Source organism: Dendroctonus ponderosae, unplaced genomic scaffold (assembly GCF_020466585.1).
Source record: "Dendroctonus ponderosae isolate FM_Combo_2020 unplaced genomic scaffold, Dpon_F_20191213v2 Dpon_F_20191213_1, whole genome shotgun sequence".
Lineage (NCBI taxonomy): Eukaryota > Metazoa > Arthropoda > Insecta > Coleoptera > Curculionidae > Dendroctonus > Dendroctonus ponderosae.
Genome location: NW_026017110.1, coordinates 55,328,569 through 55,350,678, shown reverse-complemented (window position 1 = coordinate 55,350,678; position 22,110 = coordinate 55,328,569). Strand labels below are relative to the sequence as shown.

The 22,110-nt window shown below is 31.5% G+C and overlaps 1 protein-coding gene across 1 annotated transcript in view; it reads left to right on the top strand.

Annotated features, from left to right (window-relative positions):
- LOC109537874 (apolipophorins) overlaps window positions 1-22,110 on the top strand; it is a 126,854-nt gene that overhangs the window by 17,723 nt on the left and 87,021 nt on the right. The window contains exons 4-12 of the mRNA XM_019904796.2: window positions 3,295-3,728; window positions 8,490-8,844; window positions 9,339-9,636; window positions 13,470-13,643; window positions 13,797-13,906; window positions 13,965-14,159; window positions 16,122-16,250; window positions 16,374-16,744; window positions 21,322-21,772. Coding sequence (XP_019760355.2) covers window positions 3,295-3,728; window positions 8,490-8,844; window positions 9,339-9,636; window positions 13,470-13,643; window positions 13,797-13,906; window positions 13,965-14,159; window positions 16,122-16,250; window positions 16,374-16,744; window positions 21,322-21,772 — 2,517 coding nt within the window. The remainder of the gene's footprint in view (window positions 1-3,294; window positions 3,729-8,489; window positions 8,845-9,338; window positions 9,637-13,469; window positions 13,644-13,796; window positions 13,907-13,964; window positions 14,160-16,121; window positions 16,251-16,373; window positions 16,745-21,321; window positions 21,773-22,110) is intronic.

The following is a 22,110-nucleotide window of genomic DNA, read 5'->3' as shown; positions in this document are numbered from 1 at the left end:
TATAAGTGCTGCCAAAGCATGTTTTATTCCATTGTCAGCAGCTTTCGTTTCTGCGAATTCAATTTTCTTGCTTAAATATTCATTAATTCTTGAGCAGTTTCAGTACTTCCATGAAGGTTGCTGAACTTTTTAAAGTCAATTATGGCCATATAGTTTCCGAACAGCGTTTGTATATTTTACTCTGTCTATCTCTGCATATAAGTACTTCTTCTCTTAACATTAACTTTTAACTATTTGAATATTTCTAATTTCTGGCGCAATAACTTTTCTGCGAGTATTGCAGATCAAGCTTTATGGCATTTGATTTTATATACAATACAGCGTATATATAATTATAAAATAAATTACTATATCTATTCAAATGCAAAACTTGCTCAATTTGAACGAATAAAGAAACCGCTAATTTCAGAAAATATTTTCGAGCACACGATTACTTTTTAGCTTTGCTTTTGATGTCTGTCTCGCCGCTGGATATGATATACCTAATATGAATTTTATGGCTTCATTTATTTTTGTTTGATTACTCGAATAATATGCTGGCAATTTTGTGAATCGTGCTTAATACATTTATTTTAGATCATATTTAAATGTCGCGTTGACAGTGGCGATAGAGAGCTGCTCTCTATGGAATGCTTCCGTTATTTAAAAATTTAACAAGTCAATTAAAATAATATTTTTGGTTGATATTATACAGTTGTATAATATAATATAATAATATTATACAATACAAGTACTACGTCTACTGGAATTATAGCATCTGAGCTTCTGGATGTTGCTTGATTTTCGCGTTGTTTTCGCTTCACGTCTATTATCTCTTCTGATAAACAGTAATCCTAATTATTTGATAGACTTTTGCGGTAATAAACGATGCTTAACATCAAGACCAAGTTTAAACTTTACGTGTACTCTAATTCAATATGCAGGGGCATATTGAGATCAGTGTTATTAAAAAAAAATGGAATTATAAAATATTTCAGGCGCTTTCATCTTCCTAGCTGTGAAAACTGCATTTTTCGCATTTTCCTGCCACGAAAATCAGTAATAATTCCATATTTATCCATTTTGATTATCACTTAGAAAGCAGTTAATGCAGAGTTTGTCGACGAGAACTGACAAGGAGGATTATGTTTGGAAGGACTATTGCCCATACATTATTAGAATGCTACATTTTTCAATAATACTTTTACCGAACAAATGGGATTATACACACCTCCAGATAAATCCAATTATTTTACATACAATGTTTCGTCTATTATGCTATATGGTGTTCTATTGAAAACGAGGCTGGCATCAGGTTTCATAGTTACAAAAAATACGTTTGCTGCGAAAAAATACGTTCTGACCGGTTCATTTGTGAATTCAAATTAGAATTTTTGTAATAATATTTTACGTTACTTGTTAATGTTTCTAATTGGGTGCAGCTACAGCGTTCAGTACAATAATAGGTATGAGTGACTATTTACATATATAAAATTAGTCTCGTCTGGCACTACGATTGTCATTGAAAGAGTGCAACGATGAAAGATCTGGTTGATGATGAGTCGAAATAATCAGATTATTTAACAGCAAAATTGTCGACGAAATTCAAATAACTTGCAACATTTATTGTGAAACAAATATTAGAAGAATTTTAACAGTTTCTATCAGAAACTTTTAAAAGTTATAAATGAACAACAGTTAGCGTATGGGTTTATTTATGCTATTCGGAAACGATTTCATATAGTGTTTATGTCAAACTCCTGGTAGGAATGGGAAAAATATAATTTTTGCCATTGCCATTTGGCTGCTTATTCTTCAAGTAAATGCCTTTTCGGCCAATTTTGTTCTCAATATGCTGATGATTAATCGATGGAACGAAGCAGGTAGATCACCATCTGACTAACATTTAAAATCATATTTTGCGTGAGATATTTTAAAAGTTTCAAATCGGCACCATCATCACATTTTATGCTATTTAATTTCACGTGAAGCCACTTGCAGATGACAGAATACCCAACGAATTCTGTTTTTATTCCTGAGGTGTCCTCCCTTACTTAAGATTACTCTTAAACCTTCAGTTGCATACAATCCAGATTTCAGTTAAAGCTTGATTTAAAATCAATTTATTTATCAACAAGATTTTAAACTCATTGATTTAAAATCAAGCTTGATAAAAGATGGTTTCTGCATGTTGCTTGTTGCAAGTTTGTTGCAAATTAATTTTTCCGGTTCAAGATGAACACGTGCATTTTACAGTGTGCAGTGAGAGGAACTGTTAAGGGGCGCACAGGTTGGTGTTTCTAGTTCTAAAGTAAAATCAATTTTGATCTAATCGATTAACCTATATATACGGTTCTGCTCATTTATGAATAGGGAACAAAACTTTCAGCGAACGTTGATTAAAGTAAAGCAAGTCATGTATAATTTAATACATCGTATATTAAGTTTACAAAAGATAAAAATACAATATTGATTAAGATAAACTAAGCCTTGATAGATATTTGGAAAATTTATGAACTTTGCCAATTTTTTCTGATCTATATATCTTTGAATGGCAGTATTTATTTAATATTCTTCGACGATTCCTGATTACCTAAGCTTCATTCAAAAAAATCACGACGTTGCATTGTTTAGATCACAAGTTGTTTGATTTCAAAACCAAAAAAGCAAAATGTGACCCTGTGGGGCTACAGTCATTTAATTTTCTTCATACGTTTAAAAGCGTGATTTTTCCAAAACTAATTGTTTACGTATTGAACATTATCACTTGCACTAAAATAAATTGCACTTACCGTCAAGTTACTCATTTTTTATGTTGCAACGTCTTCACAAACGTGAACAAAACTCAAGCTACCGGCGAACATTCAATGTGAAAAATACTATTCCTTTATTAGAAAACTATGAAGCAAAAACAACTATTTTATGCATAAAAACTTAAAAGTCGCGATGTCTTTTGAAATAATAACGGAGTGAATTCGCGTCCTTCTTATCCACTATTAAACAATAGACTAATTCGACAAAATTGCATGATAATCAGCGTGCATTTGAAAGTTGATTCGATTAGGATGGCATGTGCCTTAACATTTTTAAGATAATTTTTATTTGAAATTCCTCGGGTAATGCGTTTGGAATGCCACTCTGTATATCTGTACTTTTATGAAGCTTTATCCGCAGAAAGCAATGTCTATTGTTGAACTCATTTTCAATTTCGACATAAACATTTAAATGTTCTATTACGTTGACATTAAGTTTCATTTTAAGCATTTACCTTAATTGTTTTATAAATTGTTAATAAGCCAATTATATTTATTGCAGGGGATCAAACATGAAAATATCCTGCAATCATCAAGTCGATGTGTCCTTTCTATAGATCAAAATATCTACAAGGAAATCAGCTGTGAAGAAAACTTCATATTGGAACCGTTTTCCAATAAAGCTGCAGGGGCCAGTACGATAGTTATCCAAAAATTGGTTTTGAAGGAGCAAGGCGAAAAACACTCTGGAGAGGAAAACGAGATATCAACGCGAACAAATCTCAAATTCGATCATAATATCCCAAAGCAACCGGCAAACGGCGATCTAAGAAAAACGAGAGATTTAATAAAAAAATTATGCAAAGAAAGCCAACATGACTTGCAAAGCGATTTTTCTGATTTGTTTGGAAAGTTCATTTATGGATTAAGGGGCTTATCGTATCCGGCTTTGTCCAGCTTTTATGCTCATAGCGGAGCTGCATGCCCTTCAGCAAAGTAAGTTGGTTTGCAGTTTTTAAAGCACACTCAATTGAACTGCTATTTCAGAGACACATTTAGATAGTCGATAAGGAGGTAATATGTAAAGGTATCTGAAAGTCAATTGCTTTTTAGTTTTTTAACTTTTTGAGCATTTTATTATTGACTTAAGTCAACTGCTTTAGTTTACTCACTACCCAGTTGAGTAGTTTAATTACCTAATAATTGGGCGTAGTAATTACTTTAAATTTGAGCAATTTCCTGAAGTTTTTAATATTATAATTTTTATTATTATCATAATAATTCTGGATTATCCAATCAATCAAATTTGTAATAGTAACACGGTTTAAAAGACATATTTTTAGAAAAACTCTTCAAAGATATTGGAAACGTTTTGATTGGGTAAAAATATCTCTAAAATAAATATGACCGCTCGCTTTGGCGTTTTGACCTAAAATCGAACTTCTCTCTATCCACGGGAATTTATTGGGCGTAATGCTATAAAAATAAGATTACAAAGCGTTGGTATATACAGTAAAAACACTGTTTAAATATATTGTAAGTGTGGAAAATGCTACACGAGCTTGTTTTTTTTATTTTGCAATAGGAGTGGACGTGAATGATTCGTTTCACAATTTTATAATTACTTTTTATCTGGCAAAGAAGCATGAATTTGAGAGAATATGTACGTTATTAGGATATTAGAGCATAAAAGCTCTTGATCGACTTGGGCTTAATGGAAGCAGACGAATATCAATATGATTTAATTTTTCGTGATGTTCAATTGTCGTATTCAGTGAGAAAAATATATCAAAATTAGTTTCTGAAGCTTGCTTTACAGCCAAAAACATTTACCGTACATAGTTAAAGTGGTACATAAAAATGGTATTATGGCACCAATTATTATTGAAGATGAAGAAACAATTTATTTGCGCTATTACTAAATAGCGTTATGTACAAAGTTTTGCCTCTGATGTATGATTAAAATGTCAAAAGCCGGAAAAGCGCACTATTGTTGCACTGAATGTTCGGGGTTACTCATTCAGTAAAATTGGAGAGGAGCGTTAATAAACAGACCCAAAACGATTTAACCGCCAATTAAAAGTCCTTTGATTTCTAGTTGAGTTGCTTACTCTTATTCTAAGTGTTTAATACATTCGTTATTGTTATTTCGTGGCTGCTCTAGATTTTTCCTCTATATTTGTACGTAATTCTGAACTTGTTACATGGCAGTTTATAGGAGCCATCGCTTTTTTTGTTTTATCGGCTATATACCTCGCATATTTTTAGATCTATTGTTTCTTCAATGTTTGTTATAATAGAGTAAATTAGTATTCAATGGTTCATTAATTTAATAGGTTTTTTTTGTAAAGTCGTATGCGTCTGTCGGTTTTTTATGAATATCTTTCTATTTTACCGCATTCTAACAGCTTTCGAAATATTTACGTTTTAATGTTAAACTGCTATGAACTAGCATTTTCGGAAATATTCGGAGAAATATTAAAATACCAACAATTAACTGAATAGGAAAATTACATGCATCTGCAAGATCATCCAGTCCAAAAAATTGAATTGAAAATAACTTTCACCCAATATTTTATCAACTTTATGTTTCATTTAAAGACAATCCTGTATTTGCTTATAAATATACTCAATACATGACTATTTTATTTAGTGTATTTACATTATACTCGTATATAAGGGTGGCCTGATGTGTACGGAAAATAAATCGGAAGATCAAAGAAACACAGTCTAGGTTAGTTCCGGAATTGCATTTTATAGGTTTTGTGTTTCCACTTTACTCTTGCATTGGTTAATATTAATAAACAACCAGAAATATTACAATTATGATCAGTACGAGTAATATGGCCGGTAAATAGGCAGATAGAACATTTGTTCTCCACTTTAGTTCTGGTCGGAATCGAACCAAATGCGGCAAACATCTTATAGGATCAGAAATAAAATAGCACATTCTACTAACGCCTTTCATATTTTCTATTTGTACACTATCTGCAAAATACATCTATACGCAAACTGAACGGATTAGGTCCCATTCTTCGTTGAAATCTAAACTTTTGTCCTTTGAAGTGTAGCACGGTGCAAAATCCTTATTAAATAATATCCTCTTGGACCGATAGACTTAACTGCCTGCATGAAAGGAAAACGCGAGGCAAAGAAAAGCTTGCTAAACTTTGGGGCTGAAAATACATCTCGGATACACGTTCAAAGTGAAATTTCATTCAAACTGTAGCAGCCCTATTCCGATATTTTGACCTAATTCGATTATGTTTGGAAAAATTAATACTCATAATAATTGAAACTAAACAGACATATGTGGACATTCATTTTGTATAACAATGCAGACATGTAGATGAAGAACATAATGTTCACGCCTAAAACGCACGGATAGAGACAATGGAGGTTCTGAGAAAATACAACAAATATGGGTGAAAGAATCGATGTTAATAATGGTATTATAAAAAACTGAGAATGGGTTTGAGTTCTGTAAATTGAAATACACAAGATACTTTTTAAAATAATCACGTCAACATTTTTAATTATTTAGTACCCACTTTACCGTTCTCTTGAACGTAAGCATTGGCACGACGAGTGATCTCTTCTATAGTAACTTCAGTTAAAATATTTAGTGCCTCAAATATGACACGTTAACACATCCTGTATATTCTGTAGTATTTCTGTAGAAGGAGGGAAGATATTCCTGTTCTGTTCCATTTATTTGTTCGTCGACGAAATAACTATTTGTCGCAGCTATAAATCCTAAATAGAAAGTTTTAGGCTGCAGTCAAAAAGTGCAATTTTTTTTTAGATCTATTCTAGCTCAGTTCTGTTTCTCATCAAGAGGTTTCCATTGACGAGACAGGATTTTCCCAACTTAATCAAAACACCTCATTTATTTACCACATTGAGTTTGAGTATTATTTTTCCTGTTATCTGGATAATTTATGGTTGATTCAGTTATCAGTGGATTCTTCTGAACCTCGGTTTCTCCTCCTTCATTAATTCCTCAAAGGAATAATTCGTACAGAACAAATGGTACTTTCCAGAATAGTTGTACGTTTGTCCTCTTCTTAAGTTATGCTCCTAAAGATTGTACTAGAAAATATACAGGGTTTCCCAACGATAGAGTAAAGTAAGTTTTAAGGGTAATCCAAATATGGTTTATTACCGGTATTATTTGTTTAAGAATTTTCGTCGGTTTATTGTAAAGGTACAATTATTGATTAATTTCAAAGTTTGATTTTTAAAAACAATTTATTTCCAAATTAATACAAAAAATTAATTTTAGTTGTAACCGAACCTTAACTATGACTTATGACTCGTATATCTTAAGGCTGTCTTTAGACTACGATTGACTATCTGATACTGAATTATCGTTTCTGATGTGCATTGTATATGCAAAATTTTATAGTTAAATTATGCTGATCCTAGCAGACACGATACTACGTCATAGTTTATAAGAATAGTTGGCATAAGTGGCCATATAATTGTACTACACTCGCATATTTTAAAAACATACGCATTACTACAGAGTGCGTCAGAGTTCTAGCGCAGAAAATAACTTTTTTCAATGGAAGATTGTATATTTTATTTATTTTTAAAATTTTTATGTTCATTTTCATTACCTTGTATTAACAATGAAGGAAAGTTAAACGGTTTCTGAGTTATTAGGCGTTAACGATGAAAACTCGCATTTTCATGATGTGGATAAATCCCAAGTTCCTCAGTTGTCTTTAGTCACAAAAAATCGAAATTTGCCAAATTGCTAAATATTGTGTCCAAAAAGAATAAATACATTTTCGAATTATCAATCTATCTATATTATTTTGAATAGCAAAAGATTATTGAAATTTACATACAAATTCAAAAATAAAATGAAATGTCGGGTGTTTCATTCGAATAAACTGTTTTTCTGCATCTTTTCTGACGCACTCTTTATAAATCTGAATATTTTTGAAACATGAGCGTTTAATACCTTAGCAATTTTGAAACAAGCAATTGCTGCAGTTAAATGTAAACTTACTTTACTCTCTGGTTGGGATGCCCTTGTACATAAATTTGGGAAAAAAAATTCTAAAATGATAGGTACTTTGAACCTGCATGATACGATACACAACAACATTGTTTGTCTAATATACAGGGTGTCCCAAAATTACATCCCTAGCCGTTGGTGTTAGACTTTATGATAAAAAATAAGCCGTTACTTAAAGTTTGTCCTGCAATTGCACATCAATGTTTAAAAGCTTCTATGTTGGAAAAACATAAATGCGTTCTTTAAGATGAGCATATATTTTAATGAAACTTTTGAAATTTTAACGTTAGTACTTTTCTAATAATTTTTGTTGATATACGCTACCCACAGTGTGCGGAGTTACTTTGGGACATCCTGTAGAGAAACTTGACATATTCTCAAAATATGATTTTGCTCCACTCGAAGTACGATTGAAAAGAAATAACTAATGAAAGATTATGTTGAAATACAGGCTGACTGTACATTGTGACGCTACATTATTAATAATCATTTAGTTGCTTAGTATTTAATAAATTTTCGACTAAAATTGATTTTAATCGAAATTAAGCGTCCAATATTTTTGCGGAGTTTGGCTTTAATATACATATTTAATTACAGTGCCAGAACCTTTGTTCAATGTGTCGACAACTTGAACTGGATAATCAAGTAATGCAATAAATTACCACACATTTGCCACTTCAAATAACAGAATAAAGATTGATTATTTTAACTGGAAACGTTTCTTTCAGAAAACACACTCTCGAGGCTCTTCCATATGTGAACACAGCAGGATCCTTAAGTCTAATGAAAGATATAATATTAGCTGATACAATATCTGAAAGCACTTTAGAAGACTGGATGTCATCGTTGGCATTCATACCCAATCCAGATAGGAGTATGATGGAGTCAGCTTTAGTAATCTTGACAGATAAACCATTTTCCACAAATATTGCTCTTAGTATTGCGTCTTTGGCTCATACCTTTTGTACAACAGTCCCCAACTGCGAACGAGTAACGGCTCTTTATTCAATTGTGGAGTATTTTGAAAACTTCCTTTCAGATCTTCTGGAGGAGAATACTGATGACAGAATTATACAAGATAAGGTAAGATTTTTACTATATTTTTATCACATTCAAAACATACTTATCACATTGTCAGCACCAATCGGTGGGTTTAATAATCCCAATTATCAAGGCAATTTAAATGACCATGTTAATAATTTGAATCTAAATAAAACTATTGGTCAATATCTCTTATCAAAATGACATGTGAATTCGAAACTACTACCAATTAAAGAGAATGTGGCCGTCAAATTAAATTTTGTGGTACGAATATATATTTAATTTCAAGTCATATTAACATTGTAATTATTATGTTAAATCGGCTGAAGCCGAATCAGCTAGCAGTTCAATTATAATGCTTGTTAAACTTAGTTTCCAGTCCTGGTCCATTTTGAAGTTTTAAAATGAAGCATTTTCTTTTCACGAAACTTGCCTTGGATCTTGCCATGGCAAAACTAGTATTCCTTATTATCGGCAAAACTTTTGCCTTAAACCCCAAACAGGAAAAGTTGTAAAATAAAATATATCTGCCGTAGATCATAGTGACACTTAAGGCATTGTCTACCATAGGATGGATATCGGATAAATACGAAGAGGAACTTTTTAAAGTTGTGGGTGATTCTAATCTGGACGTAGGTGTACGAGTAGCTGCAGTTGAAACTTTCAGACGTCTGCCATGCGAAAAGCACCGAAATTACTTTGAAGGAATATTTGGAGATCAACAACAAGACACAGAAGTTAGAATTGCATCCTATCTTCAAGTCATGAGATGTCCTAACTATTTGCTAGTTCGATCTATTGCCTATAATTTAAGATATGAAGAGGTAAATCAAGGTAAGTAGTCTAACTAAAATTAAATGTGATTCCCTTTAGAAAAGATTTCCTCACAGGCCGAAACTAGAAGCGTCTTTTATATTGAGAAAGACACTAAATAAACAAAGCGGTTTCTTAATTTTAGCCGCAAAATACAAATTTTATCAAAAATGAGAAGATATACTTAATTCAAAACCTGATAGCAACGGATTTGACGGGAAAGTTATATTAACGTTGACATGACTTTGCTTCAAGTTAAATGACTAATGAACATTCAAGTTTAATAACAGTGAATTTCTAAATATATTAAAGGCATTTATCGGACACGGACTGCATTACATGGGAGATTTTGAGAAAACAGAAAATAATTTAGCTCTACAAAGTGAACAAATGTCTCGGTGCAAAAGTTCTGATCTAGGAATTGCGAGACGATTTTTTCTGATTCACAAAACGTGGTTTAAAATTCCAAATTCGAATAGCGTCATTCTGAAAGCGTTCATAAATGGCTTCAATAGTTCTTCTAGAAACACACATGGAAGATTTTCTATCAGAGTACATGAACCACAGTAAAAGGTGTGTTTTATCAAATTCATCAACGTGAATTTAGAAAAAAGCGCCTCAGTCAGTCCGTTTTTCGGTATAAACATAGACAGATCTGATAAGTTGCTGGTAAAGCCGAGCTCCGAGGCCACGACATTAAATGAGGGGAAAAACTGCTTTATTGGAGACTAATTAATTGTCTCGCAAACGTTTTACAACATATAACCGTTATTTTGAACAATACCTATCTAAACGAGATTAATTTATTTTACCGGGTGTTTTTTAATATACGTCCTATATTTCACAGGGCGATCTCTCAGATAATTTAAAGATGAAATTACCTATGGTGATAAAGGGTGAATTAAGTGATAAAAAATTAACTTAACTTTTAGCTTTTTCTATAGAATTTTTGATTTAATATCGATATCTGCTCGACATTGCCTTAAACAGATGAGTCGATTGCTTCAAACTACCACATTTTTTATTTACACATTTTTAACACATGCGTCGAGTACTTTAAACGAAAATATTTAAACACTGTATTACGTAGCAAATTTTTATAAGAATATATTTGTTAGGTAAAAATCATAGAAAATTGACATTCTTTCCAAAAAATGTACACGAAATACAAACGTACACGAAAAATTCATGACTCTTCATAAGAGATACAGACATATAGTTAGATTCTCCTCTTTGCATCCTCTACATGTGAGAGCAAAAAAAAGGTTGGAGCAAATTTAGGCTTTTCATGTTATAAAACACCCAAATAATAAGTCTCGTCCAAATATCGATATTATTTCAAAAATTACGAGACAAAACGAAAATTAACATAAATCTTTTGACACCATATAGCTCGATAAGTAAGGTCTTGCTTTACTTATCGAGTAAAAATAATTGAGAAATCGGTCTCCAAAATATAATTTACTGAAAAATACCCGATATAAATAAAATATAAAATAAATATTAAAAGCTCTATTGAAATACAAAAAAGTGCAATCACTTTCATACTTTTACATAAATATTGTTTATGAGCGATAAAAAAGGAGAACGGTTACGAAAACTACAGTTTGAAAAGATTTTACGCTATAGTCAGCTTCTGATGGATTTATTTTCTGATTATCACATATTATTTAGTAGCACTTAACATGGTTTTAGTTTATGGTACAGCTTATTAGTTCACTTATATGTCCACAAGCAAGCGTATGTCCCTATTTTTTAAATTACAACATTCAATTATAGTAAAATGAATCGACTTTCCGCAATCAGCAGGATTCGATCTGTGATGTTCCCACTTCTTTTTAGCCAAGGGTGAGACCATTTAAACAGCAGAACGTAAAATTTCCAGTTCCTACCGAATTTCAGTTTTCTTTAGGGTTGTAAAGTTGTTTCAATTTACTTCAGCATGCAATTTGTAAGAATACGATGATATTACTTGTATCTCCAGCCATATCAAGGGTTAGTGCTGCAGGCGACACTAAAGTGAAACTAACATATCTACCGAGTCAATTTTTTAACAAAATAATTTATATGCAGATTTTTACATGTTGAGTACTTTTGATATAAATAATGCTGATTTGAGATGGTATGAGAATATACCAAATCTGATTTAAACAAGTTATTATTAAATTCATTATACAATTTTGATCGCCGTATCGCGTAAAGGTTTGAAAAATGATGGGAGAGCGTACACTATCCATTTCGCACAGTATAGATAATACAATTATAGGAAAGGAAATATAATATCTGAAGAACGCAAAAGCAATATTTTTCTTTATCAATATACAGGGTGTCCAGGTCAACAATGAAAATGAATACAGACGACCCGAAAATAAGACAGGTATGCCATTTTTCTTTATAACTGCGATCTTTGTTTGGCAGCTGCAATTTTTTTGTAACAAAAGTGGCTCATAGGACTCGTCGTTATAAATTGGAAATTTATCCGAAATCTTGATATTGTACAGATAGGTACAGTCAAAATGAACTTTTACGTTAAGTGCAAATATAACGATGTTACCAAATTCGGGCTCAATGTGATGAACGTGATAAAGATGAAGATTGCTGTTTTCGATATCTTTTAGGGTTTGGGAAATAAAACACTTTTTGGAATGATAAAACCAATAATACTAGAATAACGTAGATTGCGAAAATCGATTTATTAATTAAGGCAAATGTTCCAAATGTCTCGCCTTTATTTTCACACACTTTGCAAAAATGTGTAAATATTTAGCTTGCTCTGGAATAACATTTTTTGATCATTTGTCATAATGTTAAAATAGATAATGATTATATTTAAGTTTAGTTCACTCTACTTTTGTTAACTCAGTCACTTAATAATTGAAGTAGACCCACCAGAAAAAAATCCTAGGGGTTAAGGGTTAACAAATTTTAATATGTTTAGTTTTTATGATTACACACGAAGTGTTTTATTTTGAAAGTCCTGTAAGCCATCGAAAAATCGGGGCATTCATTTTCCCCAAAGTAATTTTAATTGGTTTTAAATAAACATATTTTTTATAACATTGTTGCTATTGAGAAGGATGAGCATCTTTGTGCCACTTTTCCACAACAATTTTACAAACGCTAAAGAAACAGCGTAATAATTATGAATAAATTTAATTTTTCGACTTGCCACTTTGATTGTTCATGACTCCTTAAAACAGTCAGATCGAAAAAAAATATATAAAATAGTGGACTTAATTTCTTGGCTTTTTGTACGTTATTATTATTGACCAACAATTTCAGAATACCGTGCTTAGCTGTCTTTCTCGTTTTAAACGTTAAGAAGGCTGACTAAAATAACTACAAATTACGCTAATTATGTGAAACTAGCAACTCAACAGTTTTTACTTGGGGATCCGCATTAGCTTTCATAGAATATCAGTTAATTTTTTTTAACTAATCAACTGCATAATAGGTTTTGTAAGTAAAAGAATTAAAACTTTCATCAAACTCAATAATTATATAACCTACGTCTATTACAATTTTAAAAATTGAGGGAGATTTCATGTATGATTAATTTATAACATTTTTCTGCACGAATATAACTTTATTCATAAGGATTTTTTCCTGGAATTTTCGATAACTTGAATAAACTGAAATTGGAATGTTTTCAAATTATTTTCAGACTCGTAAAAAAACTTGCAAATTATTGTTCATGCCAAGCATATCCAACGATGAGATATGCGTCCAAGACAATTGTAACATTCACATAAATAATTTTTTATCATTTGTTTTCATCAGAATTGATTTCAGCTGATTCCTTGTATTATTTTTTTTTTCTACCCGAAAATCTTTCAATATTTGTTTTATTCCAGTTGGATCTTTCGTTTGGTCTCATCTGCACAACATTCTAAAGTCAGCCAATCCGCTGAAGGTGGAAATTCAAAGTTTACTATCGGAAGAGGACCTAGTTGAGAAATTTAGTTCTGATTTACGAAAATTCTCCCATAATCGAGAGGGATCTTTGTATTTTGATGAGTACAATTTGGGTAAGATAATTTAACTTAAAAAATACAGGAAATTTGATAAACTAGTGGGAGTAAAGTTGCTAGTACTAATTTTGGCGTTGAATGAATGTACAAAAATATATTCCTTTCATTTCCTATACATTAAACCGCTATAATTCATGTTTTTCTGTACAGGTGGAAACTACGAAACTAATGTATTATTTTCACCCTCATCCTATATACCGAGAGCTGCCATGCTAAATCTTACAGTTGATTTATTTGGGAAACATGTCAACCTTTTAGAGGTAATACATTATAAAATAATCACTGGATTTTTAAACCATATTTCTTACAATTTTAAAGGTTTACGGCAGAGTGGAGGGTTTGGAACGCTATTTAGAATCGTTTTTCGGACCAGGGGGAAAGGCCAATACCTTCAAAGAGAAAATGGAGGAATACAAAATGAGATGGATTAGAGAGACTAATACTAATAATCCAATTGAAAGCAAAGTACAGGAAATGGCCGACACTGCACGAAATACTAAGAATGACCCAACAGTAAGTGGAGGATTTAATATCTATCTCTAAAAATTGGCTGTGTTTATATCTGAAATTTGAAAGAATATCTGACAATAACCGATTTACGGAATTGTAATAAATCACATAATCAAAGACTATAACTGTTACAGTGGCTATTTCTTACTTTTTTTCTTACTTTATAATAATTACTTTTTTTACTTCATAATAAATTTATAAATAAATATATATAACATCAGCTTGCTTGAGATGAATTATTGACCCTTAATTAATAGGTATATTAAAAGTACAAGTAATTATAATTTTTAATAATACTAGAGCACGCCAGGCCTCTAAATTGCACTCATAAGGAAAATATGAAACCGTACATACACTTACAACCGATGTTTCCTAAATAAAGCAATTTAATTGTTTTCACGACGTACGTAAGTGAAAATCATTAAAATTATTTATGTTTAATTTTATTATTTATATTTTTGTCGTACCTTTGTTGGAAAGTATATTTTTGTTCTAATTAAAATTGTTTTTCCAACATGTCGCTCATTACGACTAGCTTTCATATCAGCGATTTTATTTTTAATGTTTTATTTCTTTCTCCTCAGTCGAGGCATAAACCATATTATGTGCTACCGGAAAATGTCTCGCATTGCATTCACCTTTGATATTAGCAGATTCACTGCTTAAACTTTGCTCATCCGAGCCTCGTGTAACTCGAAATAATACTTTGAGATACAACGTTTCGAATTACATCTTTGTTTCGTATCAGAAAATGTGAAGAAAATAATGTGTTAACCATGTCGATCACAGTGTGGCAAAATTAATTCGATTGGTATGGGAACAATTATAATTTATTCCGTTCCTTTAATTTTCAAAATATTTGATTCTTCTCATGGATACCTATCGTTTGTTTATGCCCTAAATGCATAATGGTATGACACAAACTAATAAACTGATCAAAAGATGTGCCAATCGCTAAATCAATGTTTTCACATTTCCTTACTGTGCAAAATACAGTTGTTTGAATATGATGTCTTGTAAGAAAACTACACTACTTCTGGTCCCCTTAATGTCGGTAATTTGCGTTCAATAGCAAATAGAGTTCAAGTGATTTTCGAATATTCAGGGCTGAAAAAGTTTGTAATAAAACACAATTAAAATTCGACAGATAAGTGTTGACAAATGGACGTTTTGCATTCACATTTTAATCTAAAATCAAAATATAATTTAATGGGATCGAACGAATGCCCCCGAATCATACAATCAAATGGGGGTCAAATCACACTTCCGGTTTTTCCTGATGCGTAACCATTTTAAAAATATTTTTCACAGTAATTCAATAAATTTCATGTCAGTATGATTTACTAACACTTTAAATAAAACAATACGAATGGTTTGCGTAAATCAACTAAAAGAATTTTTGATAGTTTAGTTTTAATTTTGAATTATGCTCTTCTGTACTGAATTATTGAAAAATTAAATAAAAATAGATGCTAAAACTAAGTCTAAAACTAATCTTCTAACTAATACTCTTTATGCAGTGAGAAATATGTTGTGTTATATGCTCGCCGTATATAAAACCACTTTTAATCGGTTTTACCTGATTAAAGAAATAATATGAAAATGAACCCAAATACCAGTAATCAAACAATTTTAAAAGCTGTTATCAAAGTAAGCGAAACCTTGATTATGGTATTGGCGAAAGATGCTTCATTGTTTTTTTACCAGACGCTATTTCATGAATGGGAAGGCAATGACAATGATTATATTTGCTGTTTATAAGGACAGTATCATGTCAAGTATTAATTCTTATATTTATCAACAATCAACGCAAGCCGAACTTTGCATAAAAGTTCTAACGAGTTTCAGTATTTATCTTTTCGATTTCCAAACTTTTTCAGGCGTAATTTCAGCGGGATTTCTTGGAAACAGAAAAGTTTAATTCGTAATGTTATTTGCCTGTTAACAAAAAAAAATTTTTTGCAGATCGCTTTTGGATTCAAGGTTTTCGGAAATGATTTGAAATATGCTAGCATCAAAGGAGATCGGGAAATTCAGGAAGCTCTGGAGTATTTTAATTTCCTTAACTATCTCAAAGAGATACTGTCTGGAAAGGTAATCGGAAATACTTCTGTTGATATCTAAGACTTTAATTAACTTTGCTCTTATTAGTTATAAGTCATTACAGATCATTTAGGTAAACCCTTTCAAGTCATTCTTATTTTCTTTTGCGTTCAGGAAATTCAGTACAAAAAAGCTACAATGTTTCTTGACAGCAACTACGTCGTTCCCAGTGGAGCGGGACTCCCGTTGTTCCTTTCAGCTTTGGGAACAGCTTCAGTCAATATCAAATTATATGGATCTCTAAAAGCCGCAGGTTTTACAAAAAAGAAGGAACTGGATCTGGTTGCTAATTTCGAACCCAGCGCTTCGATAGGTATTTCAGGGGAAATGTCTTTGAGTGCATTCTATGAGAGTACAAGCGTTAAATTGAAAACGGATATGCAATCATCAGTGGCCGTTAAAGGAGATATTAAAATAAGAGCGGCGAAATTGGTTAGCATAAAATTCAGTTTGCCAAAGAAGAACACAATACTTTTCGGAGCAAGGTAAGAATCACCCGAAGCGCTGTATAAAAATGAATGCTTGTTATAACCAACTTCAATTTGACTACATGTACTGAATTGACTTGGTGATTTAAATATGCCCTCCTTCTTTTTCGCCGATGCCTTGGAACACCTGGAAATAAAAATGACAATTCTTTAGTATTGCATTTTGTTTAACAATCCTATTGCAAATATGCCCAACTTAATATCGTTTAACAAAAAATAAATATCCCACAATTGTTACTGAATAATTATTAATTAAATAAGTTACAACATAATTAAAAACATGTAGTACTCTAGTATTCTATAGCTATATTCGCAAAAAATATTAATATTATTAGGCGAACAAAAATGCACAAATCTGAACAGTTGAAAACTGTTCGATTTGCTACTGAATTCACGTTTTTAGAGAATGGTTGGTATAAAAAATATTGGTTTTCCGCCAGATTATTCATCAGTATTTTTGTGTAAATTCACTGGCGTGTTTTTTACAATTTCATTTTGAGCCATACAAAAGAGTTTGGTGTATTTCAAGGTTCATTTTTAGGATTAAAATGCATACAAATTTCGTTTGAATAGTAGTAAGGTTTCCCTGCTTTTTGTTTCGTATATTAATTCGATTTTCGTACCGGTAATTTAATTGGTACATATGAATGAAAAATTTGGAAGCAATGTTTCCGAATTTGTACCATACATGTGAGTGAGTATTATTTAAATATTCATTTATGGCTAAACTTTGTGCGATTTAAGGTTTTACTGATTTTTGGCACGTAGCTTGGCAACGCTTTGCTACAGCAATATTAGTACAGATTTAAATAGCTGAAATTGAAGTTATTTAAAATATCTTTACTAAATTTATATGTATAACTTTCAATCTACTTGCACCAAATTTTTCAGTAATAATATCTAAGACTGGTCTATCTTTTGCTTTTAATTCTATCTTTCATTGTAAGACTATTTGAAAAATGTCTTCACCTTAATTAAGTGGAAGATCACTCTATAGAACAATGTTAATAATTGTTAGCAAATTAATCAGCAATATAGAAAAAAAACTCATCCAAACCATAAAAAAACACATTATATTTTGATTGTTTAAGTTTAAATGGAAAGTCGAGTAAAAACTCAATACCGCTAAACAACCGATACTGCACAAATACCCAATAAAGCGGTTGGCGCTGGACTAAATGCAGCAATATCTCCACCTAATTCACGGCTTACATTCGCATTACATTTGCTTTCTAATTTTAAAAAGCACCTTAATTCGATTTATTAATAATTTTTCCAAGTTTCCTGGTTTTTATAATCCCGTAGGATATATTACAAAGCGAATGCCAAGTATTTGTTATTGCATTGGCTTTTTGCTAATAAAAAATACTTTCAATTGAATAGAATCAATTCTTTTTGACATCCCTGCAGCACTGCCATGCTGATGCTTCAGCCGCGGCTGCCTCCATTTGAAGGTGCAGAAATCACATAAATTAAGTCTCTATTTTATTTTTTGTCATTACTCGAATATTCTGCAATCACATGCTACCATTATTTGTAACTTGCTATTTAGTAAAATAGCGTAAAATGCGATTGAAAAAATATTGAGCCCTTGTCCGTCCTGTTGTAATATCAGGTCTCTGCACCAAACAGGAAATTCGTTTTTGTTTGTTTAGTTATCCGGTAAAAAATATTTCACCGACTAATCCATGCATTTAATTCCCCCTGATCAAAAACCGTCACGTTCACATTATATAAATACACCTATTTTGTGTGGCGTGTAAAAGATTTTAAGCAGAGCAATCAAGCCCTAAAGCGCAAACATTTTAATTTACTCATTATATTTTAATTGAAAAAGATTATGACGTAATCTATAGTTAATAATTTTTTGATATCATCGCCTGTAATGAAATTTATTCAGAAAAGGGTCGCCCAATTTCAAGAGATGTGTTATGGTATAATGCACAGTATGTCCAAGAATCAGGACCGCAAGATGAGCATAAGAAATAATAGAATTTTGAAAGATTTTTTCGAAAGATCCATAACTTTCTTGCTTTAGTAAGTTTGGCCTGGAAATGAAAGGACTAAGTAAAGGCATAATAGGCTTTCGGACAATTCAGTAAAATGTTACTAATTTTTTATTTCATCATACTAATTTTATAATTTATGTTATGTGTTGTTTGTATTAAATTGATAAGTTAAAGTTTATCAAAATAAGAATTTTTTAACTCAGTTAAAATATCTCCCTCTAATAACGTAAATTAAAAAGATAAACTCCCACACTTTTTGCCTGGTGCTAATATATCATATTTATTAACTTAATTCAAATAATTTAAACTTTTATGATTAAGGGAAAAATCACATTCAACTTTTTCTTAACAAAGGAGGTCGTAAAGAAGTTTCAATGCCTAAGATTTCCCTGAATTTCACATCGAAAACAAATTGAGGGTATGGATTTAATTAGCTTTCCATAAAGCATTCAATCGATTTTAAATGAAAATCAAATTGGCAAGTACTTTCTGAAGCATTCTAGACTTTAGCAGTTGTTTATACAATGTTGCTTTACGGACAAAGACATTTTTTCATCCAGACTTCACGGAATATTCACGGGATTTTTAAGTCATTGATCGTTTGTTGCTAGGCAGGATAAAACTTTTCAAATGAAACAAAAAATTGAGTTTGTTTTCATCATATTTAATTCTGAATGATTCACGATGAAACGATTTTAAGTTTTATTTCCCCTTCACTGATTGCTAATCAAGTATTATGCTTTACATTTCAAGAATTAGTGTCGGCCCTACAAAATGATATCATGGAACTAGAAACATTAACTTGAGAAACGATAATATTTAATTATTAAAATTTATGATAATGAAAAAAGTAATGTGTTGTAAAAAATATTTGGGAAATAAACAGTAGCAGACATTCGGTTTCATTAGAAATGCAAAATTTATCCATCACCTAGAAAATTATTACAGCAAATCTGTAATATTTTCCATATAGTTAAACAAATTGAACAATGAGTTTCGAACAACATGGTAAGGTATTATCTATTGCCGGTCAAAACAGAAACTTTCTTTCTTCGATATAGACATATTTATGATATATGAACATTTAACGCTTGTTATTGTGTGAAATTTAATTTAATACTGAAACAACACTGTCAGGACTCAATATAATACTGGGGCTTTTAGGTGGAAAAGCAACATAAGAGAGAAATTCTATCTCAAATATTAGTCAGTCAATCAATTATCCAGGTTTAATTTAAAACATTTATTTCCTTGTTGCTCTGCTAATTTTAGTTTTTAAACGATAATTAGATACAAATAATCAAATTTATTCAAAGCACTGGCCGGAGCGTACGATGCCGTAAGTAAGATATAAACCATACACAGCTTCATGGGGAAGAGACATTGTGTTAACCAGAATTTCATCTCGACATTTGAAGCCTTAGTTAGTTGTTTGTATAAACCATAGCTCAAAAACAAAGTATCTTAATGCATTTACAGAATGTCTAAATTTTATTGCAAAAATGAAAAACTATAATTATCTTCAAACGCATGGAATTACTTAAATTAAACTTTACGTTGATCAATTGCCAAGGAAGTAGATGTTTTGTCTACCTTTATTTAAAAAAACTGAATTTTCTTTTCATTACATTAATTGTGCATTTTTTGGTGCTTAACATATTATTATCAGTATTAATTAAATATTAGTACTACATCTCCAATAGAAAAAGATTCATGGGTAAATAGAGCTCAGAGGTGGTAGTAATAGAGATTTTTGAGAGCAGCAGCAAAAGTAAAAAAAAATAATTTTTTACAGCTTGTGCCGTGCACAAGAGACAGTATTCAGAGCCGCTGCAGCATTGTCGTCAGAAAAATCCATAGATAGACTCACACTCACAACCTTTTTGAATAATGTATTGCAACTTGAACAGTTGATGTCAATTTATTGTCAGCTGCTTCATAAAACACCTTGTATATGAGACTGAAGCGAAAATACAATTCTTGCAGAATAACCTTAATTTTGTGTCCTTAACAATCCAATAAATATAATTGTGAAATGTGGCCACCCAATTTGGGATTCCATTTGTATAAATTGTAAAAATTCTCTAAGTTTAGAATATACAAAGAGATTTTTGGTTAAACCTGGAACATTAGCGAACACTTCCACAAAAACCACTGCGACCTGACAACTTAATAAAGAATGATATTTCATTTTGAATGTGAGTCATCTTGATAAAGTCACAAAGAAAATGTAAAACACGAATAAATATTATAGGTGAAAGCTCTAGGGTTGCCTTAAGTGTATCACTTTACATAATATGAAAATTTGAGGTAAATTCAACGACTGCCGAATTTCATAAGGAAAACGCATACGTGCTACTTAAATATGGACCCTCAAGCTTTCTGAAGAGTCATATGTTGAATATATTATCGTTGTGTGGACCAACTACCGAGTTCAAAAGAATATGTGTAAAACCGTCAAGAAAATATACGGCTTTTCCAAGGTTCATATACTTTGTACATCAACTAGTTTTAAATTGTTTCAATTTTCCTTCAAATTTTGTTTATTGCGTAATTATGTTGTAGATCTGAACTGTTGGTGAGACAGCAGAACATAGAAATGCCGCAAGAAGGCCTCACTGAAGCTACGGTCTCCAATAGTTTATGCTCCTGGCAAGCAATTTCGGATGCAATCGGCTTAAAACTGTGCTTAGATTACAGTTACAAAAACACCACTGCTATACCTTCAGCTCCTATTTTTGCGATAGCAGGACCAACTAATTTTGATGTGTATGTTCAAAAATCAGACCCAACAGCAAATGTATATTTATTTGAATACAAATGGTCACAAGGACGAGATCTCAGTATGATTTCATTGACTTTTGATACTCCCGGTTCTATGATCAAAAGGCTTATGCACGCCAACTTTACAATTGATAAAACGAGTAATAATTTAACTATGCTCATGCAGTCCTCTTCTGGGATGATATTAGCCAGAGGCCGAATTAAAAACACTGATGACCAGAAGATTTTTCAGGTAAGAAAATTTGAAGCTTAATTTCGGCAAGACACATCTTCGACTTTTGAACCACTTTACGTGGCACCTACTTCGAGTTAACCACTTTTGAATATTCGCCAAGTCTAATGCTAAACCATGAAATTATTAATTTCGTTAATATTTTACACTTTAATTTAAATAATTCGCTTTCTCATTGCGTGTGATGTTAGGATATACCTCAAGTTACAATGGATCGACGGTTTTTAAAATAGTATTTGCGATATTTTCCATGGATTACAAATGGAAAAGTGGTTGAACTTATTAAGCACTTGAAATGTTCCCTGAAACGCTCAATGGGCCTATGGTCGCGTCTACCA